Source organism: Lissotriton helveticus, chromosome 10 (assembly GCF_964261635.1).
Source record: "Lissotriton helveticus chromosome 10, aLisHel1.1, whole genome shotgun sequence".
NCBI lineage: Eukaryota > Metazoa > Chordata > Amphibia > Caudata > Salamandridae > Lissotriton > Lissotriton helveticus.
This window is the reverse complement of record NC_136071.1, coordinates 509,608,184-509,630,274: the sequence shown is the minus strand read 5'-3', so window position 1 is coordinate 509,630,274 and position 22,091 is coordinate 509,608,184. Positions and strand designations below refer to the sequence as shown.

The 22,091-nt window shown below is 48.4% G+C and overlaps 1 protein-coding gene across 3 annotated transcripts in view; it reads right to left on the bottom strand.

The window, feature by feature from the left end:
* Positions 1-22,091, bottom strand: part of NTN3 (netrin 3) — a 253,419-nt gene that overhangs the window by 31,424 nt on the left and 199,904 nt on the right. For all 3 annotated transcript variants that reach the window (XM_078663017.1, XM_078663015.1, XM_078663016.1), the window contains exons 4-5: positions 5,897-6,046; positions 5,310-5,363 (exon numbers count right to left, since the gene is read on the bottom strand). In XM_078663017.1, coding sequence (XP_078519143.1) covers positions 5,310-5,363; positions 5,897-6,046 — 204 coding nt within the window. The remainder of the gene's footprint in view (positions 1-5,309; positions 5,364-5,896; positions 6,047-22,091) is intronic.

The following is a 22,091-nucleotide window of genomic DNA, read 5'->3' as shown; positions in this document are numbered from 1 at the left end:
GTGTGCACGAGATTGATGCAAAAGTGCAGCCTTCCCGGAAACTGAAACCAAAACTGTGGTAAATGGTTTCTATATCTTTTCCCTCTCTACCACTTTATCAGAATGTCCTGTGACATCATGGAATGTTTGAGTGCCTCACTGTGGTGAGATTGTCAGTTGGTCATCTCAGGCAGAGGAGCTGGTAGCTCTCTCCTGGTGGGGTTTTCTCCTTGTATCTTCCTACCTTATAACTTGCCACCTATCTACCTGCTAATAAAGAGGAATCTACTACTACACCTGGACTACGCATCATTGTTTATGTACCACAAAAACCAAGCCCTGTGCTTAAAGAAATTAGTTCAAGAGCACAGACTGTCCACAAAGAGGTCGTTTCTTGTCTGTGTGGAGAGCATATGAAGATTACTGGTGACCCAAAGAGAAAACATGTTCTCCTTGCTGGGAATGGTGTGAGAGTGCTGCCTGTCTACACGCGGAGTATGTGTGGTGAGCGATGGAGGGCCCTGGCACTCGAACGCCCTGTTTCAAAGACGACCGTGAATAATATTAAGGAAGAAAATTATATTTAAAAAATGCAGACAGCTGGGAAAAATGTAAAAAGCCACAGAAATGCGGCGTAAAATGTCTAAGGCTGGAAATGTGGCCTCCACCCAGGAGAGAGGGGGGCAGCGTTGAGAGGGGAGCTCTCTAATGAAATAAAAAAGCGAAGCAGGATAAAATACAGCAACATTTAAAATATCTAGCAACCACAAAGGCAGATTGTACTGCAGTACCGAACTGGGGCCTGCATTAAGAGCCAGGCACTGTCACGCCCAGTGCCCAAGCTCTGGGTGTGTGAGTCTAGTTCTTAATGTAGTCCCTGGCTTTTCTCTACTGTTACTTTGTTATCCTCTTCACTGTGGCCTTGTTTGCCACTACCTTGTCATCAGTTTAATTCCCCCAAAATACTATTACCTTTTCACCATTACTGAGTTATCTCCTTTATCGCGCCCAATCTCCCTACGACTAACTTTATCACTAACCCTTAATTTAACTATTTTATTTACACTTAACCTAAACCTAACCTTTCCCTTACCCTAACACTAAACCCAAATCTTTCCTTTCCCTTACTCCTCCCTAATTCTAAACCTATATCTTCTTGTTACCGTAACCTAAACCATACATTAACCCTTCCCTTACCCTTACTCCGACACAAAACTTAAACCTACCCACTAACTTCGTTTTTCCTCTAACCTACCCTAAACCTACACCTAATCCTTCTTTTATCTGTACCATGGGTCTAACCTTATACTTACCTTTGACCGTACTTTATCACTTCCTCTAACCCTGCCTTAAACTCACTCTAGCTCTAAATCTATTCCTTCCCCTTATTTTACTTATTTACGTCAAGGTAACCGTAATGACAAGATAACCATAATGACGAGGTAATGGTGTCTAGGTAAAGGTAAGTGACAAAGTGAAGCTAACAAGATAAATGTGAAACTATGCAATGTAGACGAGGCAATAAGTTACCGCTGTAGGCCCAGGTTAAGTTCAAAAGCCAAGTAACTACTAGGCAGTGCCTGTTGCAAGAGGCTGCCAGCGGCAGGACGGAAGATGATTCTAGAAGCCCGGGCTACTACTGTGGCCAGGACGTGTTGTGGCCATGTGGCGCACTCAACTCAGATCCTGGCTGGGGACTGATAGCCGGATGTATGACGTTACAACGCATACTTTTACCACGCATACCATTACAACGCGGTTTTTACCACGCATACCATTACAACGCATAGCGCTTTGGGGTGCTGGATAGTGAATAGTTTAATTTACTATTCCAACTCCAGTCCCCGTGGACACTAGGGAAGGTTATTGGATAGTAAATTAACCTATTCCCTATCCTAGAGCGCCTCCCAGCGCAATGCGTTGTAATGGTTTGCGTTGTAATGACCGCGTTGTAATGGTAGTGCGTGGTAAAAAATTTGTTGTAAACGTTGCATACCCTGATAGCCACTGCTAGGGTATTCTGAATGGAGTAACCACTGAAATCACAGGACCTGCTACACGCCCTAACACCTGCCATGCAGAGGGCTAGCTATAAAACTCCCAGGAAAATAAAAAAAGGAAAAAAACTGAAAAGTGGAATTTTTTCATTAATTTCAAGTGGTCGTTACTCAGGGCCACATCCCAGTCCATGGTTTTCGTCTGAGCTCCGTCTCAGATAGACATCACAATTAGGGCATCTTCACAATAAGCAAAGGGTTGAATCCACAACTTGGCCAACTGAGACAGTCTCGCCACTGCCCATCCAAGGGTCAAAGTCTAGTCACAGCTGGAAACAGATCACTTCTACAAGGGTCAGCCATTGCTCGACCCTGGCCTGCTGAAACCCCCTTTCCGTCATGCAGCTTCTTGGGAAAGTGTTAGAGGTCCGCCACATCAGTAGTTTTAGATCCCAGGGAATGCAGGGTAGTTTCCAGGAGCAGGGCTAGCCCCAAAGTACAGAATTAAATTTAGAGACGTGTTGCTGTAGGACAGGAATGGGGCAGGGACCCATTGCTAGGGACAGTCCAAATCTGCAGGGCAAACACAAAAGGGAAAAACAAGCAGATGTCTTCACCTTAGACTTTGACTATTTTCAGAACTTCACAAAACGGTTGGACATTGTAAACTTAGCATATATTTTCTGTTTTTACATTAATTTTCAGCAGGAGGCAAAGCCTACAAATGCATTAGAAAGGAAAGAGGATCGACTGGAGCCAAGTAAGTCAGACCACAGCAGCAGTCAACTGAAATGAACAACAGAGCTAGGACAGAGGCACTAGTTTCTTACTATGGCAAATTGAGTGAGTTGCAGACGGCGCTGATTGATGGGCATCTGAACTGTAAATCCTGCTAGAATCCCCCAGTCACCCTGTGAGAGTTCTCTTCTACTTTGTAGAACATTGATACAGTACACTTTGGAATTTTTTAGAGTGGTCTCTAGGAACCGGATGTAAATGAATGGGTCAAACGCTTGGGTGCTCCTGGCAACACCAGCATAGAGGTCTTGGACCAAGTTGTGAGAGAGCTGAAGGACCCTGGCATGAAAACGCAGGATGGCGATATGTGTGAGCTAGGGACAGAGAGACTACACCGAGACACAAAGGAGAAGCAAGAAGCCGGGCACAGAACCATACATTTTTCATTTGCTTGGTTTCCTAAACCTAAAGGAATGTTGGAAATAAATATTCTGAGTGCAGTTTGACGTACTAGTTAGATTATTTTGGTGTTACTTTAAGATCGTAGTTTCTGTATATTTCTTGGATTGTCACCCTCATCGTTTAGGTATTTTACCGTAAGAAATTTTAACTAGGATGTGTACTAGTCTCCACCCACCTCCGGGCAAGGCTGGGAGCCTGTTAGGGCCTATGTGTGAGTGCAGGAGTAATGGCAAACGCCAAAGCCCTGTCCAAGGCTGTACTCTTGACAGAGCATCTGGCTCTGCCCAGCTGGGTCACCCTGCAATGAATTGGCGCATCACTGCCCACTGTTCTGGTACTACTGCAGGGAGATACATGTGCTCCAGAGGTTTCTACTTCGCCTACACCCACCATCCCAAACATCGTGTTTGTGGGTAGACTGGGAGTTGGGAATGATAACCTTACCTTTGACACAAAAAGCATAAACCATGCTCTACTGTGCCCCCTGCTGGAGGATACTGGCACGACCAAGCAATGACTTCATTCTAGCTAGATCTCCCACACCACACCCAACAACACTCTTGGTGGGCAGGGGTGCGGTTATCAATGGTGCAGTGGCACTGGGGCCTCGAGGTGCCAGATTATAGTAACATGGACAGGGAACCAGGATACTACATAGATGTCAACCGCACCTCAATGAGAGCTGTTTTTACACTACAAGGTGTAGGAGCCCATGGTTCTCGATTACAGTTGTGGTCTACGGCACCCTTGCTATGCCACTGATGCTGGCCGTGGCCGGGCCTACAGAAACGGTAAACTGCAATCAAGAGAGCGCATGCAACACTTTTTGTTGCGCCTCGGACTGGATCATGATGGAGAGGGAGGAATGTATGTGGGAGTTGTGTGTGTGGGGAAACATCCAGGTGTCTTGCATACAGCCCCACCGTGCACCCTGCAGGGGAAGGCTAGCACCGCATTAACTGTGGACTCTAAATCAGGTATAGTCACTGTAGCATTCTACCTTCTGCAGTCGTTAGGCTCGGACTGCTGCAATAGTGTGCTCCCAAGCGCCAAACCGCTTGACCCATTCCCTGCTGCGCCACCTGCTGGGGTGGCTGGGAATGCAGAGACCTCTTCATTGGAAAGGAACATGACATTAATCCCCTGGTAGGGTGCTACAGTAACCAGAATGTTGTTAATTTTACTTTATGCTTATTTCTGTGACTCTATCATAGGTTGTGAGATATATTCCCAGCAAACATTTTATTAGTACTGGAAAGAAGGTAGAAGGCTTGGGCGGACATACCAACATATTTAAATCGTTCTATATAAGACACTATTTCTATATATTTAAGACATATGATCGAAGGGAAAGACGGTTCAAAGGTGCGGATTGAGGAGCCCTGGTAGAGCACTAATAGTGCAGCCCTGTACTGAACTGGTATGAGGCGCTGCAGGTTAAAATTGAGAATGATTACGAGAAATCTCGCAGGCACAGATAATTACATTTAAGGTGCACTGCTTGGAACTGTGTGGCTGGGTTCCAGAAATCAGTCTAAGGGCTTAGAACTGAGGTGCGTGTGCAGACCCAGCTATAATGGGTGTGCTGAACGTCAGAATTGAGATGCACAGACAGAGCCCAGAGCGGGTGCCAGTTCTAGAATAGCAGAAGGGGAACTGATGTGCATTACCCAGTCTTGGCACCGCAGTGCTGCAAAGTCTCTAATGTTCACATGTACTAAACCTCTAAGACAAGCTTTTTTTTTTTAAATAAAAAAAGCAGTATTTAACTGAAAGGCAGCTCTGGAGTGAGGGCTGCTGGCAGCGACACTCGATCGCAGACAAAGAAATCTTGGCGGGGAAAAGAGGCGCTTCAGGCAAAAGCATACATACTAAGACTTTCTGTCAACTTCCCTGGGTGGGTTCCAAAAAAGAAATGGGATTTTAAAACCTCATTTGCAAATATTTCTTTCTGTATTTTTTCCATTGTTCATTTTCCATGACCAAGTTTGGAGATGGCGAAAAAGGTGGTGATGGTCTGTCTACTTCTCGGAGGCCTAGTCTGGGAGGAACATTTCTAAGCTACAGGTGCCTTGGGCCAGAACCTAGACAATTCCACACGCAAGCCCCTTACAACCAGGAGTAGTGACTTACTTGTCGGCTCTTCGGTGCTGGTGACCACAGGGGTTGTGATAATAGCTGGTATCTCTGGAAAGAAATACAGGCAGTCAGGTGGGACATCCAGGCGAGTACAAAGAGCAGGCAGAAAGAAGCAACTAGCAGCATCAAAACAGTATAGCACTCTGAAAGTACAAACATGCTACATGCAGGAAAAATAATGCTTTACATGAAAAACACATGACAGGAATAATGCACTAACTATATATGTATATATCTTTTTTTCTCCAAACGCTCTTTAGCAACAAAGTGTGGCGCACACTCGAGGTCTTAAATATCAAACACTACTTTATTCTTATCCCTTGGCTCGACAAACGCGTTTCGGCCATGACGGCCTTCGTCAAAAAAAAAAATAATTATATATATATATATATATATATATATATATATATATATATATATATATATATATACACACACACACACACACACACACATACTAGACAGAGCAAGCACAATTTGGATAATTATCACAGATGGCAAAGGGCATCAACCCAACTACTCAAACACAACTACAGAACTCTACTATAGTTTAAATGCAAATACATGGGCACACAACTCACTGATGCAGGGGGCCACAGGCGACCGACTTTGCTGGTAGCCCTTGGCACAGCGGTTACAGGTCAGTCCCGTCACGCCATCTTTGCAGGGACACTGGCCGGTGGTCTGATTGCAGGTCTTGCCAGCTGCGCCAACAGGATGACAGTCACATGCTGAGTGGAGAAAGGGCAGATGATTACTTGTGGAATACATATTGGGTGCATGCCAGCAAAGTACAGATGCAAAGACACCTTGTAAGCACACACAGGTGGCAAGCTATTAATTTCTTGTTAGTTCAAAATAAGAAAGCTCAGGTACAGACACGATATTATATGGAAACAGAAGAAAAGCAACAGATGGTTGTTATTTCATGGAGTCTTACCAGAAGATAATACACAGCGTGCCATCCTTAATTACACACAATTTATTCTATGCAATAACTTTGCATGGATCGAAATACCTGGGGTGTAACTTACTACTTGATTTTATTCCATGGATTAATGGAGTGAGATAGAAATTTTTTGGGGTATAATTTCCGATGAGGTGCGATAGAGGGGACAGAGGTATGCGGGGTGTTAAGTATCAGAGGAAATCTTTCAATGCATTGATAAAATAAGACCGAAAAGTTTTCAAAGTTTCAAAGTTTATTTATTTATGTTTTGGCTCTCACAGAGGGCCACATAAAAGATAAAAGAAAACACATACAACATGTTCAAGAGTAACTACAAATTCAAACAAAATATTCCACAAACATATGTTATAAAAGTCCGTGATTCATCCATTAGCAAGAGTACCATCAAAAGGCCGACAAGATTTTTATAGCATATTAATAAATATCTAAAAATCCTTTAAAAAATTTAAAAATGTAGAAGCAGAACATTTCATTTATAGGTGAGTACAAAAATTGTAGGAAAATATTTACATTGGAAATACCCAGGCGAATGCAAATTGGTTTTAGCCATTTAAGGCGCAAAGTACGAAGTGCTGGACAAATTAATAGAACATGCATACGATCCTGTACACTTAGGTTACAAAAATTACACATTTTCGATGTTCCATACCATTTGGCTAAGAGAATATTCAAAGGCAATAGGTCATGACGAATAAGGAACCACAACCTTCTAATGCCATGAGGTATATTCCATAATACGTAGGCTTGGGCTTTCTTGGCAACATATGAGTTAATAAGGAGATCACAACCACCTTTTCTTTGTATCTCGTTCTTGTCTAGTTGAAAGCCTAGTTCCCAGGAAGCATGTTTTAGCAACATTTTTAGTTGTGCTCGAGAGTGGAGGAACAGAGAACTTTCATCTAGTTTCAAGAGCGTCACCGCTTTTCTAAAGTTCTTTATAAGTTGTGAAAACTCCTTAAAGTTACCTAATAATTCGCTTTTAAGTAGAGCTCTCATCGTCCCCGGTTCTGCTCTGGCAAGCGAGGCCACCCAACGTACCAGTGCACATACTCCCTGTACCCAACTGCTCCTTAGGCCGAACTCAAGTCTGCACGCTGCCAAAGAGCAGTTGGTATTTAGTGAAGTCAAGGATCTAAGTAGTTTCCCTTCAGTTTTATGGCAGAAATCCCAGAGTTTTAACTCAACGAGTTCAATACCATAAATAAGGGTAGCGGGGATTTTAGCTCTGTAAACCTCAAGCATACAAGAGAAATGTCTTTTCCCTGTCGCTACGTATAATGATTTTATGCCTTTGCCATGCGCAAGGGCTTTTCGAGAACAGTGATCAATATGAGGCCTCTCGCTCAGGTTGGCGGCAATAATCTTTCCCAAAAAGGTATAAGTTTTAACTACCTCCAACTTCTGACCACCAATCGACCACCCAAAGTTTTCGGAGCGGCACAATTTTTTCCCCCTTATGCACATGATTTTGCTTTTAGATATATTAATCCTCATAAAGTGGACAACTGCAAAGGCGTGAAGTGCTTGCAACCTATTTGCTAAACCTTTGGGTGTTAGATCCAAAACGAGAATATCGTCAGCATACATCAAGCAGGAGATGGGGGCCCCCCCTAACACTGGAGCAATGCCCTCACAAACAGATACGGCTGCAGGTAAATCCTGGGTATATAGAGAAAATAACAGAGGTGCCAAAAGGCATCCCTGTTTCAGGCCGTTTAGAGAGGGTATGCGATCAGAGAGACCCCTTTCACCCCCCTGCAGCACCCTACACCAAGTTTCCGTATGTAATGTACGAACAAGTTCCAGCAAGTATGGGGGTACTCCAATAGTTGCTAATTTTCTCCACAGCGTTCTACGATCCACTCTATCGAACGCCGTGGAGAAATCGATGAAAGCTGCGTACACAACTCCCCCTCTCACCTGCGTATACTTGTCCGTTATCACATGAAGGGCGGTCAGATTGTCTAGAGTGCCGTGCTCCCTACGAAATCCTGTTTGTTCGCGTGGTAAAATATTGTTCGCATCGACCCAGTCCGAAAGTAAATTTAAAAGACACTTTGCAAAGATCTTACCGACTGCGTCGAGGAGAGCAATTAAGCGATAATTGCTGGGCGTATCCCTCGAACCCTTCTTAAAGATGGGTACCAGGATACTACCCCTCCAAGATGCTGGAACCTTCTTTGAATCAAAACAGGATTTGAATAAGGGATAGAGTATTTTACTCCAGAGGGAGGGTTCCTGCTTCAGGACCGTCATAGGGGGTTCGTCCGGCCCCATTGCACCGGACGAGCGCATGTTCTTTATGGCTGCAGCTATTATTTCCTCTGATGGATACATAATTTCTCCATCAGTAAGTACATCGGGGGGGCTAGTATCCGCTAAGGTACCATACCCCCCGTAAAGCTCCCTGATATAGGCAGACCAAACCTCTTCGGTAATAGGGATTGGGCAGGGGGCTAATCTATTGCCGCATCCCATCCCGATTATGGACCAAAATTTGCGGATCTTACCATGCGCTACTGCTTCCCTTAGATTTATCCAAACCAGATCTTCCTTTTCCTTTTGTAATTTCACTTTTAGTCTAACTCTCTTTCTTTTTAACCTCGAAAGTTCTTTTCCCCGTTCCCCAGATCTACTTACAAATTGGGCACGGACTAATTTATTTATTTCTTTATTCAGTATGTACAGGGCATTGGGCACATATGCCCGCTTCGAGGGCCGTCTAGCCTTTTTCACGTCAGAAGTGATGTTCAACATAAAGTTCTCAAAACTAGCAATTTCCGAGCCATACCAAGCATTCAGATCTGCTATGGTTTTACATAAAATAACATGCACCCCGGAAATTAAAGATGGATTCCAAAAACATCTACCGGAAGATGCATGAAAGGCTGTGTCTTTGCTATTAATCGCCCATGGAGCCGTGCTAGGAAGTTTTAAAGAGATAGTCAAGAGTATTACATTATGGTCACTCAATATCGTGGGGACTATCATCAGATCCAAGATACAAGGAAATATATTAAAGTCCGAAATCGCATAATCAATTATAGAAGATTTACTGTGCGATTTATGCGTAAATTTTGCAGGTACATCCGAGGGGAATCTTCCATTTAGGATAAGACCATCGACTGCCGAAAGTTCCTCCAACAGTATCTTCCCTCTTTTATTGGTAATTATTTTATCGGGAAAAAGGGATTGGGGAATAAAATGCGCCTCTTCTTTGGCTTTATTTCTAAAGAGGTTCATACTGGAGTTAGATATTTTACAATTTAAATCACCCACCAGGACCACTTCTGAAAGGGGTGATATTTTTTTAACCTGGTCGATATATTGAAAGATCTGCTTCAACACAACGTTAAAACCCTCTTCCGGAGGGATATAAGCGTTAATAATTATAAAAGACACCATCTTAGAGGGAGTGGGGAGATTGGCTAAAGTTATGGCTTGGAAGAGGTTACTTGGGTCAATATAATGCGAGAATTTCCAATTCCATTCATTTGATAGCAAGCACGCGATACCCCCCTTAGCATGCCCTTTCCTAGAAGCAACCGCCGGGACCTCCAACACAAAATAATCCTTTATGTCATCCATCCTATTAATACACCATGTTTCTTGAATGCAGATCACATTTGCACCCAAAGAGAATAGAAACTCAAATTTCTCTGGACTACTGTGTATCCCGGCAGCGTTCCATGAAATAATTTTCAATTGATTGTTAAAGGTGCTGAAACAATTTAGGGTTGTCTGTGGATTTAGAAGATAAAGCGTTATGCAACCAATTCCACTGATTAGAGTCCTCTAGTTGCGAGGGCTTTTGAATCAGTGGTGGAGGTTTCACCTGGGAAACCACACGTTTTCCTTTTGCAACCCAGATCTTTATATCTTTAAGTGATAAGGTAGCCCCACTTTGCCTATCATCCTTTTGGGACAACCCATGGGAAACGTCTTTATAATCAAAATTCACAATAGGTAAAACATCAATGCCTGTACGTTGGAAACTCTCTGCTTGTTGCAAAACCAAATTTACAATTATTTTAGAGTAGAATTTGACCCTTATACTAGTAACATTATTTCCCCCTAGCAAAGAAACTAACTCAATATCGCTTGTTTGAATACGATGTAGCTTATCCATTTCGCTAAAGCGTTTGAGTAGCCATGATCTATTTAATAGTAAATCAACCTCAAATAGTGGAAGAAAGTCCAACACATGAGTGTCCACATAGGGTATAACCTCTTTTTGTTCCAAAGTAGGACGAAGCGGTTCCCCTGTCCCACCTGTGAAAGGGAAAGGAGCAGCCAAAGGATTAAGAAGCTCAGAAATAGCTGGATTGAGACTCTTTGAGTTTGATTCAAAGGAAGAGTTTGAGCCCAAGCCATCCTTTTGTATTAAGTCCTCCCTGATCATGAGTGGGGAATTTCCAAAGATCTCTGGAACACAATAGGAAGGATTGGCTTCCGGAGTCACCGTAACGGTGGATCGAATAACTTCAGTGGCTTTATCTTCCTGATCAGTTAAAATTATAGAGTCAAGAAACCTTATCCGCCTCTGTCTTTTCTTCTTATGTTTACGCACCAGTTTCCTTTTGTTGCCTTTATGTTTTATACATTTTCCATTTTTTCCCCCTCCTTCTAGATTAACCTCGGAAATAACTTTTTTATTTTCCGAACAGAAGATCGGAAAAAGTTCTTGTGGTACTTGACAGTCAGGGCTAGGCATGATTTCTTCCGTTATCCCCAAATCCGCCTTCATGATACAGTTCGGTACAGCAGATACAGATGAACCTTTAACAATACTGCAGTAAGGTTCTGCTAGCACTGGTTCCGGAACCTTTATCTTGGAATTTTCTATATGCTGCTCAGCTTCCCCCTTATTTAATTTCGTACCCTGTGAAAAAAGGGGGGTAGTCCTCATTGCCGGTGCTTTTTGCAGTAAATTTTCCAAGATTTGAGTAACCGAATCCAAAATACAGTCCGAGCTGCCTACAAATTTTCCCAATAGGAACAGAATAGAGGCTAACAGATGTTCCAGTGCAATCAAGGATTCTGATAAAGGCTTATCTCCAGTCCCGACTGTAGGACAATTGCCGGATAGATTGAAAAATGGATTCCTAGAATCATTTAATGCATCAGACAAGCATTGACTATTCACAGACGGGGTACTACTATAGAGTAGCAGCCCGGACGGAGTCGCCCCTCCTAAAAGATTATCAGTTTCTGGAGCAGCCGGACTGATCGGCTTCACATACCGGCCACAAAGTTCCAGATCAATAGAGAGAGGTGGTGAGGCTTGAGCCTCCAAGCTGTTCAAGGAAGACTCCAGAGGTGGCATGGAATTATTCACTAGCGAATCATTCAGTGAGAGGGCAGCAAGAATATTAACCTTGCCCTCCTCCGAATGCACAATGCAGGAGGTGTCCAAACATGGCACCTTTGGTGTCTCAAGAGGCACAAAAGAGGCATTAGTATCTGCAATGTGGATATCATTCGCTTGGATGTCTGAGACAGTGTTACCTTTTAGAGCAACCATTGGGGAGTTTTCCACCGGTTTTTCCCACAGTTCAAAAAGCTGACACTGGCCTTTTAACAGCTGTTGATTCACGACCTTATTTCTCAAGGGATTTGATTTTGTTTTGGCACAGGTTCTTCCACCTACCATTCTCCCCGAGCGAAGTTTTTTTGTCATCTTTTGCTATAAACTTCGCACACTCCGGCTTTACAAGATGGTGGTATTAAAAGATAATACGTAAAAGTGAGTAATCACTATTTGAAATAATAAATTAAGTCAATGCGGTCAGCGTTCAGGCACTCTGGATAATGGAATAGTACAGTCCCTCTCAAGTCGAGACCTTACATCATCCGGACCAAACAACATAAGAATAGAACAACGAAAGGTAAATAACGGGGCCCAGCCCGGCCTACCTCGGCCACTGAGGGCCACAGAGGGCCCGCCCTTTGCCCGGGCTTAGCCCGGCGTCCCGCTCGCGTCCCGCGAGACGGGGGTGGTCCGCTATTTCAGCGCCTCCTGGCGCGCTGTCGCGCTGTTGCAGCGGCGTGCGCCGCTTTGTCTTCTGGGGATTGTAGTTCCCTCTACCGCGCTCCAGGCGTCTACCTCGAACTCCCAGCTGGCAATGGAGTCGGGCAACGCAGGGCGGGAGGCGGGAGGGCAGGCAGCAGCGAATGCAGGACTCAGCAGGTCTGTGTCAGGTCAGTGGCAGCGCTTATCCGTTACAGATACACCCCCTCGACCGGGGTGGTCCGCTATTTCAGCGCCTCCTGGCGCGCTGTCGCGCTGTTGCAGCGGCGTGCGCCGCTTTGTCTTCTGGGGATTGTAGTTCCCTCTACCTCGCTCCAGGCGTCTACCTCGAACTCCCAGCTGGCAATGGAGTCGGGCAACGCAGGGCGGGAGGCGGGAGGGCAGGCAGCAGCGAATGCAGGACTCAGCAGGTCTGTGTCAGGTCAGTGGCAGCGCTTATCCGTTACAGATACACCCCCTCGACCGGGGTGGTCCGCTATTTCAGCGCCTCCTGGCGCGCTGTCGCGCTGTTGCAGCGGCGTGCGCCGCTTTGTCTTCTGGGGATTGTAGTTCCCTCTACCGCGCTCCAGGCGTCTACCTCGAACTCCCAGCTGGCAATGGAGTCGGGCAACGCAGGGCGGGAGGCGGGAGGGCAGGCAGCAGCGAATGCAGGACTCAGCAGGTCTGTGTCAGGTCAGTGGCAGCGCTTATCCGTTACAGATACACCCCCTCGACCGGGGTGGTCCGCTATTTCAGCGCCTCCTGGCGCGCTGTCGCGCTGTTGCAGCGGCGTGCGCCGCTTTGTCTTCTGGGGATTGTAGTTCCCTCTACCGCGCTCCAGGCGTCTACCTCGAACTCCCAGCTGGCAATGGAGTCGGGCAACGCAGGGCGGGAGGCGGGAGGGCAGGCAGCAGCGAATGCAGGACTCAGCAGGTCTGTGTCAGGTCAGTGGCAGCGCTTATCCGTTACAGATACACCCCCTCGACCGGGGTGGTCCGCTATTTCAGCGCCTCCTGGCGCGCTGTCGCGCTGTTGCAGCGGCGTGCGCCGCTTTGTCTTCTGGGGATTGTAGTTCCCTCTACCGCGCTCCAGGCGTCTACCTCGAACTCCCAGCTGGCAATGGAGTCGGGCAACGCAGGGCGGGAGGCGGGAGGGCAGGCAGCAGCGAATGCAGGACTCAGCAGGTCTGTGTCAGGTCAGTGGCAGCGCTTATCCGTTACAGATACACCCCCTCGACCGGGGTGGTCCGCTATTTCAGCGCCTCCTGGCGCGCTGTCGCGCTGTTGCAGCGGCGTGCGCCGCTTTGTCTTCTGGGGATTGTAGTTCCCTCTACCGCGCTCCAGGCGTCTACCTCGAACTCCCAGCTGGCAATGGAGTCGGGCAACGCAGGGCGGGAGGCGGGAGGGCAGGCAGCAGCGAATGCAGGACTCAGCAGGTCTGTGTCAGGTCAGTGGCAGCGCTTATCCGTTACAGATACATATAAGACCGAAACAATAGGAATACCCTGTAAGTCACCTATTAGCTTTATTATCGATCATATGCATTTATTCCAAGCAATGCTGTTAGATAGGACTGGAATATCTAGGGACACACTGTTTTATTGAAACTAAAAGGATTGTAGCCAGTTCAAGACAAATTATCTCCGACAAGAGTATAGGTATGCGTACAAGATGGAGGTTCACTCTAACTCCTTTCCTTTTCTGACAGAAGTAGGAAAATAATTTAGGAGCAGAATTGGCAGGCACACGCACTGTAAATGATTTATCTTCATTTTAAGCCATCCAATAGATGAGTGGGTTGACTTATCATTGGGTGATTCTCACTTTCTGTTGCGCCTTGTCAAGGCACTAACATCCCTTTGTTCAGATGGCTATGGCTGGTACTCCATTATACCCAAGACCACTTGAATGATGCGATTCTGCTGCAGTGGTGTTTTCCACATAATTTGGTCCGCCCCGTCTCATAATTCCAAGTGGTGCTTTCCACATAATTTGGTCCACCCAGTCTCATAATTCCAAATGGTGCTTTTCTCATAATTTGGTCCACTCAGTCTCATAATTTCAGTGGCTTTATTCATAAGGCACTGATACAGTTAGAAGGGAAGTGCTTGGGTGTTAGTATTACATGCATGTATTCGATTCACTAATACAGATTTATAGCGATTTATAGAGATGTTGTTTATTCCGCGCATGGTTACATGGAGATAGAAAGCCATGCTTTAGGACGTTCTTTAATCCATGTAACTGTATAGTCATGTGGGATGGATAGAAAGGCCATGGGTACTCATATTAGTCAACTTACACTTATTTGGCAAGAGTCGCACTCTTTACAATAGTACACATCCTCCTCAAAAGCGACAAGCCTCAAGAGACTTCCATTCCCTCACCCTCTCAGAAAACCTGCCTCACCCTCCCAATAATGTTTCTTTTCTACGGGAAACGGCCATTACAACGAAGCCTTTACAACAAAATCGTTAACCACGCATGCAGTACAACGCATGCGTGGTTAACACGAAAGCCTTTACCACGCACACCTTTACTACGAGGTTTGTAGTAAAGGTATATGTGGTAAAGGTAAAAAGTAATAAAAGGGGGGCTTGGGGGGGTCTCCCCCCCAAAAAAGAAACTCACCTGAAGTCACGTCGGGTATCAGCGTCGTTTAAGAGAAAACGGAAAATAAACTTCCGCTTTCTCTTAACGACATATAACGTCACCACGCTAGTAATTGTGGTAAATGTTATGCGTGGTAAACAAATTCCGTTGTAACACATGCGTGGTAAAGGCATGCGTTGCAACGTAATTCGTTGTAACGTCATATATTCCTTTTCTACAGTCACTTTAATAGGATCACCCTCTGAAACATCTGGTCTCACCCTCGTTGGAGAGGCCACTTGTTTGCACTTTGCAGCTATGGCTAGTATTAATTCTTGAGGGTCCCACAGTGAGATGTTATCACCCGGGGATGTGAGAGACACATCCGGAGGAGGTTTTCCAAAGAAAGTATTAGTGTGTGCCAAGGCCAAAGGGGCACTCTTGATTCGTGAAGGGTGGGATGTCTGACTCCCACCGGTGGTCCTTCCAGTGCAGCGCCGCGGGTCTCGTGGTGAGACCGAGATAATCTGGGATTTAAACCAACACACGCCAGGCCCCGGTTATTTTCAGTGCAATAACAGGGCATTGCTGCAGGCCCGCCTTGTTAAATAAAACGGGGTAAGGGGGGTGGGCTGAACGAGGCCCGACCTCGGCTTGCTCTGGGCTCCCCAGGTTAAGCTGCTATTTATTAGCGTGCCCTGGCCCACACAGCTGTCAGCCATCAATGCAAGGCCGGGACTCGCCGCCCGCCATTTTCTCGGTGACAGGGCGTGCTCTGCCGCAGCTGCTGGAGGCGGGGGAGGGAGGGGGCCGGCGGGAGCCGGCGTGTGAAAAATGGGAGGAATTTTAAAGCGGCTCAGACACCGCAGCTGCTCGTGTCAATTAGCCAGTCCCAGGCCAGGAAGGTGGGTGTGGGGGGCGCTCGTTAAGGCTCATTAGAGGTAACTAATTGCAACCTTGTGAAGGGATAAAAAAAAAAAAAGAGAAAAAAAATCAAACAGTGTAGGGCGGAATGGATACCAGAGGTGGTTTGTTTTAATGTGGGGAACATGTGGCAAGGCGCGGAGCTGCTGCGTTCCCCACAGCTGCAAAGCTAGTTTTATTTATTTGGAACTTGCCTACAGCATTAATGCCCTATTTTTTAATACACACTTAGAATTTACTTCTAAGCACTCTCGATTTCAGAGAAAAGGGAACTCGGGTAAAGTAAAATAAATAACTCGGGTAAAGAAAAATAAATTAATTAATCATCGTACACAGAATTTGGTCTAGTGGAGAAGCTAGTGTTAGAACACAGCCCAGCCTTCATCCAAACCCTACAACCTGTCTACTAGGTACACGATTCCCCTTATATCAGGGTATGGTAACACTGCAGCATGGCCTTGGGTACCTGGTACTGGTTTTGTCTCTAAGGAGGAGGACGTAGGAAGGAACGTCTCAGGTGACCACTAACAGCAAGATTGGGCTTCAGAGTGACCAGGGCAAGCTAAGTCAAGCATTGACGGGAACTAAGCAATAAACACCTTAAAAAACAGAACATTGTAGAAAAACCCCAGGATTTGGCTTTCTGGAGCCTTAATACAGAAGGTGCCCCAGGGGCGCAACGGCCTTTTGTGTCCAGTTTGCGCGCCCCGGGGTGATTTGGTATTAAAGGAGGGGGCGCAGACACTTATGTGTCCCCTTCTATAATACCAAGTGCGAGGCTAGACGAGCCCGCCTTTAGGGCCCGGCCCCCCGGCCCACACCACGCCGCTATTGGCCTTAGGTCCCAGGAGGCTGCCCTATGGGCAGCCAGCCTGGGGAGTACTTCCGGGTCAGGGGGGGGGGTGACGCACGTCCGGTGGGGGCGTGGGGCAGAGGCCATGACCTATTTAGGTCTGGGTCACGGGCAACTCGGCCTCTTTCCCCGCCTGCGCCGGACCTGCTCGCCCACTCCCTGTCCGTTAGTTAACTAGCTTCAATCTAGCTTCAAAATTTAGGTGGCCCAGTAGCTTCCCCGCCCCATAGTCAGACCCCTCGAAGACGGACGGAGACGGAGTGCGGACGAATCTCGACGAGCGGCGGAGGAGAGAGCGCCGACCAGGTCGCCGGGTGAGGTGCCGGGGTTAGCCGAGGCTGGGGGCGGGCGCGGGGTCCGGAACGGGTTGGCGCTTCCTCCTGCTACCTCCTTTGTAAGGTGTTGGGAGCAGAGAGCGTGGTGCGGGCCCGCGCTCGCCCGCAGCTGCCTTAGAGAAGGGCAGCAGAGCTCCGGCGCTGTTGCTTGGCGGCGGGGTAGGCGAGGGGTAAGGGAGAGGGGTTAGCGGGAACCTAAAGTAGTAGTTGGCGGTGCAAAGCGATACCATGTCGTCCAGGGGGCAGAGCCACAAGCGCAAAGACAAAGATCCGGAGATTGCGCAGTTACTGTCCTTGCTTTTACAAAAGTTTAATAGGGAGGACGAGAGCAGCGAAGGAGAGGCCGATGGGCTCCCTTCCGACCCGGAGGGGGAGCCCCCGAGCATTGTTGAGCGCCCACGCAGACAGGGGGTCCCGCCTAAAGCAGCGTTCCCTCCCCTGCCCAAGAAACCGAGAGCACAGAATCCTAGGGGCAAACGTGTACAGAAAAGGAAAGGGAGCGGTGGGGGCTCGGGGCCGCCCCCCCCTCCTAGGGTTCCTTTGGAACCGGTAGTAACGATTGCTCCCCCATCGGCGCCGCATGCGCCAGTAGCTCCTCTCTCTGCGCCTCAAGCGCCAGTAACTCCTTTGTCTGCGCCACAAGCACCAGTAATTCCTTTGTCTGCGCCACAAGCGCCAGTAACTCCTTCGCCTGCACCACAAGCGCCAGTGGTCCCTCCAGCTGCACCAGGTGCTCCGGCGATACCCCCGGCCTCTGAGCCTACAGATGGCATCTTGAAAGAAATCTTGGGGGCAATAGCGGCGTTGGGATCTGCCCCTGGGCTACCTGAAAAGGTGGCAGTGCCCCCGCCTGTGGTGGTAAGCCCTTCCGCCCCGCCCCAATCCGGGGGCGCTGGGACTAGTAGCGCTTTGGGGGAAATTTTAACTGCCTTGAAGGCTCTCACCCGAGCTCCGGGTTCAGCGCCCCCTCCTCCGCCAGTAGCCGTGGCACCGACCTTGGCACCGGCAGTCACGCCTTGGGCCCCTGGGAATAGGGATGAGGGCCCCTTGGGCGAGATCAAGAAACAATTGGCGCTGTTAGTTAAGGCTCAGTCTTTGAACGCCCCTGCTGCACTCCCGGTGGTGGCGGCCCCTGCTAGCGCCCCTAGTACTTCAGGAGGTAAGCCTGAGATGAAGGGCCTGGAGCCCGGTGGGGGGGCGATGGCGGGTGGTGGCCAGGGATATGTCTTGTCTAAACCGGGCCGCCTGGCCACGCACGTATCTCCCGAAATGCGGGAAAAAATTTGGAAGGGTGAATTCGTGGATATATTTGCATTGATTAGGCCCAAGAGAATGGAAGTTGAGAGTAAAGACAAGGAGGGCAAGGATAACTCCTCTAAGGATAGGAGACCTAGGGTGGAAGAATCTATCACAAATTGGCTCTTTGGTTTCCAGGTGTTTATAACAGTAGTCATTGAGAAGAAGCCAGAGTTGGCGGGGCCGCTGGTGTACTATATGCATAGGATTTTGAAGGCGCACACGACGCATGGTGGGACAGCCTGGCTGGATTATGATAGGGATTTCAGGTGGGAGAAAGTGCAGGACCCGGACATGGGTTGGGACCAGGTGGAGGTCAATGTATGGTTAGAAAGTGTGAATGCCAAGGCATGTGGGTCGCAGAACAATAGACAGCCCTTTCGGACATCCCAGGGGGGACCTGGGGAGAAGCGGGGGACATGTTGGCAATTTAATAGGAAGGTGTGCACCTGGCCTGCGGACAAGTGCAAGTTCAAGCACGCATGCTCCTTTTGCGGGCACCCCTCGCTTCCCGAATTCAAGTGCATTAAAAAATCCAAAGAACGGGGAGGGGGGGGGCAAAGAGGTTAAGCCCTCTCAGCCATAAGCTGCCCACCCCTGTAGACATCGGGAAACTGTTTTTTTGGCTGAATCAGTATCCAGACCGGTCAGCAGCCAAACTCTTGTACTCAGGGTTCTCAGAGGGGTTTCGCATTCCGGCACTGGGGGTCCCCCCGGTCAGGTTTTGCAATAACCTTTTATCTGCAAGGGCGATGCCTGCGGTGGTTGAGTTGAAGGTAAAGAAGGAGCTTAGTGTGGGGCGTGTAGCGGGCCCGTTTGAGGCCCCCCCACTACCGGGCTTTGTCTGCTCGCCTCTCGGGGTAGTACCGAAGAAGGAACCGGGGCAATTCAGGATGATCCATAACTTATCTGCCCCCAAGGGAGAGTCTGTGAACGATGCTATCGACCCAGCTTTGTGTTCAGTGTCTTACTCGTCCTTCGACGTAGCTTTGAATAAAGTGAGGTCACTTGGACCTGGCGCCATCATGGCCAAGACGGACATAGAATCCGCTTTTCGCCTGTTGCCTGTTCACCCGGATGATTATCACCTCTTGGGATTCCAACTGAACCAACAGTTTTACTATGATAAGTGTATGCCCATGGGTTGCGCTGTTTCCTGCAAGTATTTTGAGACCTTTAGTTGCATGCTCCAATGGTTGTTTTCGCATAAGACAGGGCGCAGGGATGTTGTGCATTATTTGGATGACTTCATGGTCATGGGACCGGCCGCCTCAACAGCTTGTAACCAGGCGTTGGACCAACTGGTGGCCTTGTTCAGGGAATTTAATATTCCGTTGGCTCCGGGCAAGACAGTGGGCCCTGATACATGCATGACTTTCCTGGGAATTGAGATTGACACGGTGGCGGGGGAATGCAGGTTACCGCACGACAAAGTGAAGGCTTTTTCCCAGGCCATTGACGCGGTCTTGGCCTGTACAAAGGTGACTCTGCACCAGCTCCAGGTCGTGGTTGGTCAGCTAAACTTCGCCCTCAGGATCATCCCCATGGGTCGCCCCTTTTCTAGATCTATTGCCAGGGCGATGGTGGGCCTAACCCAGAAGCACCACAGAGTACGCCTGCGGGCTGAGGTGAAGGGAGATTTGAGGGTGTGGCGAGATTTCTTAGCGAATTTCAATGGCACAGTTGTCTGGCCTTCCGCCCCGGTGTCCAACTCAGAGTTGGGATTATTCACGGATGCTGCAGGCAGCGTCGGCTTTGGGGCTATCCTCGGGCCTAAGTGGTGCGGGGCGGAGTGGCCGGAAGAGTGGCACAAAACAGGTTTGACAAGAAATGTAGCCTTTTTGGAGTTGTTTCCCATACTGGTGGCGGTGTCCGTCTGGGCAGAGCACTTCAGGAACAGATCAGTGATATTTTGGTCAGACAACATGTCTGTGGTTGAAGCCATTAACCGACAGGGGGCCACGTGTAAGAATGTGCTGAGATTGTTGAAACAGCTGGTGTTGGCATGTTTGAGGTTGAATTTGATGTTTAAGGCAGCACACATACCAGGGGTCGACAATCATGCTGCTGATGCTTTGTCTCGTTCCAAGCTGCAGGAATTTCGGAGGTTCCATCCTGGAGCGGAGGATCAGAGGACGGTGTTCCCACCATCACTGTGGAGGATTGGAGCCCCGCTTTAGCGGGGCTGGTAGGTGCCTCATTGAGTGACCGCACTCGGAAAACGTATCAGCAGAGTTTTTTGTATTACAGGACATTGGTGCAAGAGGCGGGTTTCTCATGTTGGCATTCTGATCAAGCTATGTTTCACTTCCTTCAGCACATCAGTGATCAGGGCAGGTCACTCTCTTATGCCAGAACACACGTCACTTCTGTGGGATTCTTTGCCAGATTAGCGGGCTTGTATGATCCAGGGATGTCTTATGTAGTCAAGAGAGCATTAACTGGGTGGGCTAGGAGGGAAGGCCCTAAGCGAGACAGTAGACGGCCCTTGGATGTGGGGACTTTGAAGAGTATGCTAGACGCCCTCCCTAGACTGTGCACCTCTGCCTTTGAGAGCGCTTTATTTTCTGCAGTCTTCTCTTTAGCCTTTTATGGGGCATTTCGTCTAGGGGAGATCGTGGGATCCTCCCGCAATGATCATAATGGGGGGCTGCAGTTCAGGGATCTCATTTTTAGAACAGGGACCATGGAGGTATTCCTCAGAAAGTCTAAGACCGACCAGCTAGGAAAAGGGGCCTGGATCCAGTTGTGCCCAGCGCCAGATGCGCCTGTGTGCCCGGTAGCCTGTATGCAGGCATACCTGGCCATCCTCCCTGGGGAGAAGAGTCAGGCCTTGTTCATTCATGAGGGGGGGGAGTGTGTCTCGCAATACCAATTCAAGGCTGTACTTCGGGTGTCCCTGGTTGACCTGGGCCTCGGGGATTCTGGTTATTCGTCCCATTCATTCAGGATAGGCGCTGCCACATTGGCGGCAGGGGCGGGGCTTTCTTCCAAGGCTGTGAAGAAGGTGGGCCGTTGGTCGTCTGACTGCTTTAAACGATATGTGAGGCCCGAATTGCTATGACGTCATGTAATGCCATGCCCTTGTCTGACTTTTCTATTTCCTCTCCGATCACTAGTATGCCGGGGAAGGTGGTGTGGGTATTGGGACACTCGTTCGTTCGACGGGCAGCGGTGCGACTGCGGCAGCGGCGAGTGCGGAAGCCACCCGGGCTGGAAGGGACGGAGTTTTTGTGGCATGGTGTGGGAGGAATGCGGATCCGGCACCTGCGGCGACTTGTGGAAGACATCAAGGGGCGCGAGAGGCAGTCTCCCGCATTGGTCATCATCCACTTGGGCGGCAACGACATGGTCGACAGGGGCCGCCTCGCAGTCAAGGAGGCACTACTTACAGAATTTGCTTGGCTGGGGCGAACCTTCCCCCATGCCAGGATAGCATGGTCATGCATGATCCCGCGACGATGGTGGGGCAATGGGATCCGGCCGTACCCGGTGAACGTGTCTGTGAGGCGTCTCAACGGAGAATTGGCAAAGATGTGCTCAGGAAAGGGCCGCTTGCTACATCTCCCGCACAGGATGATCTCGGGATCTGAAATGTTTCACCAGGATGGGGTGCATTTGTCGGACATTGGTATGGATGCTTGGATTCAAGGCATTTGGTCATTTGTGCTGAACTTGGCGGCAGGGGGGAAGGGCGACGGACCTGAGGGCCCTAGTCTCCCTTGTGGCGGAAAAGAGACATTTGAACACTGATAGACTGGAAAAATGGAGTGGAGTCCGCCTTGCGCACTCCCTAG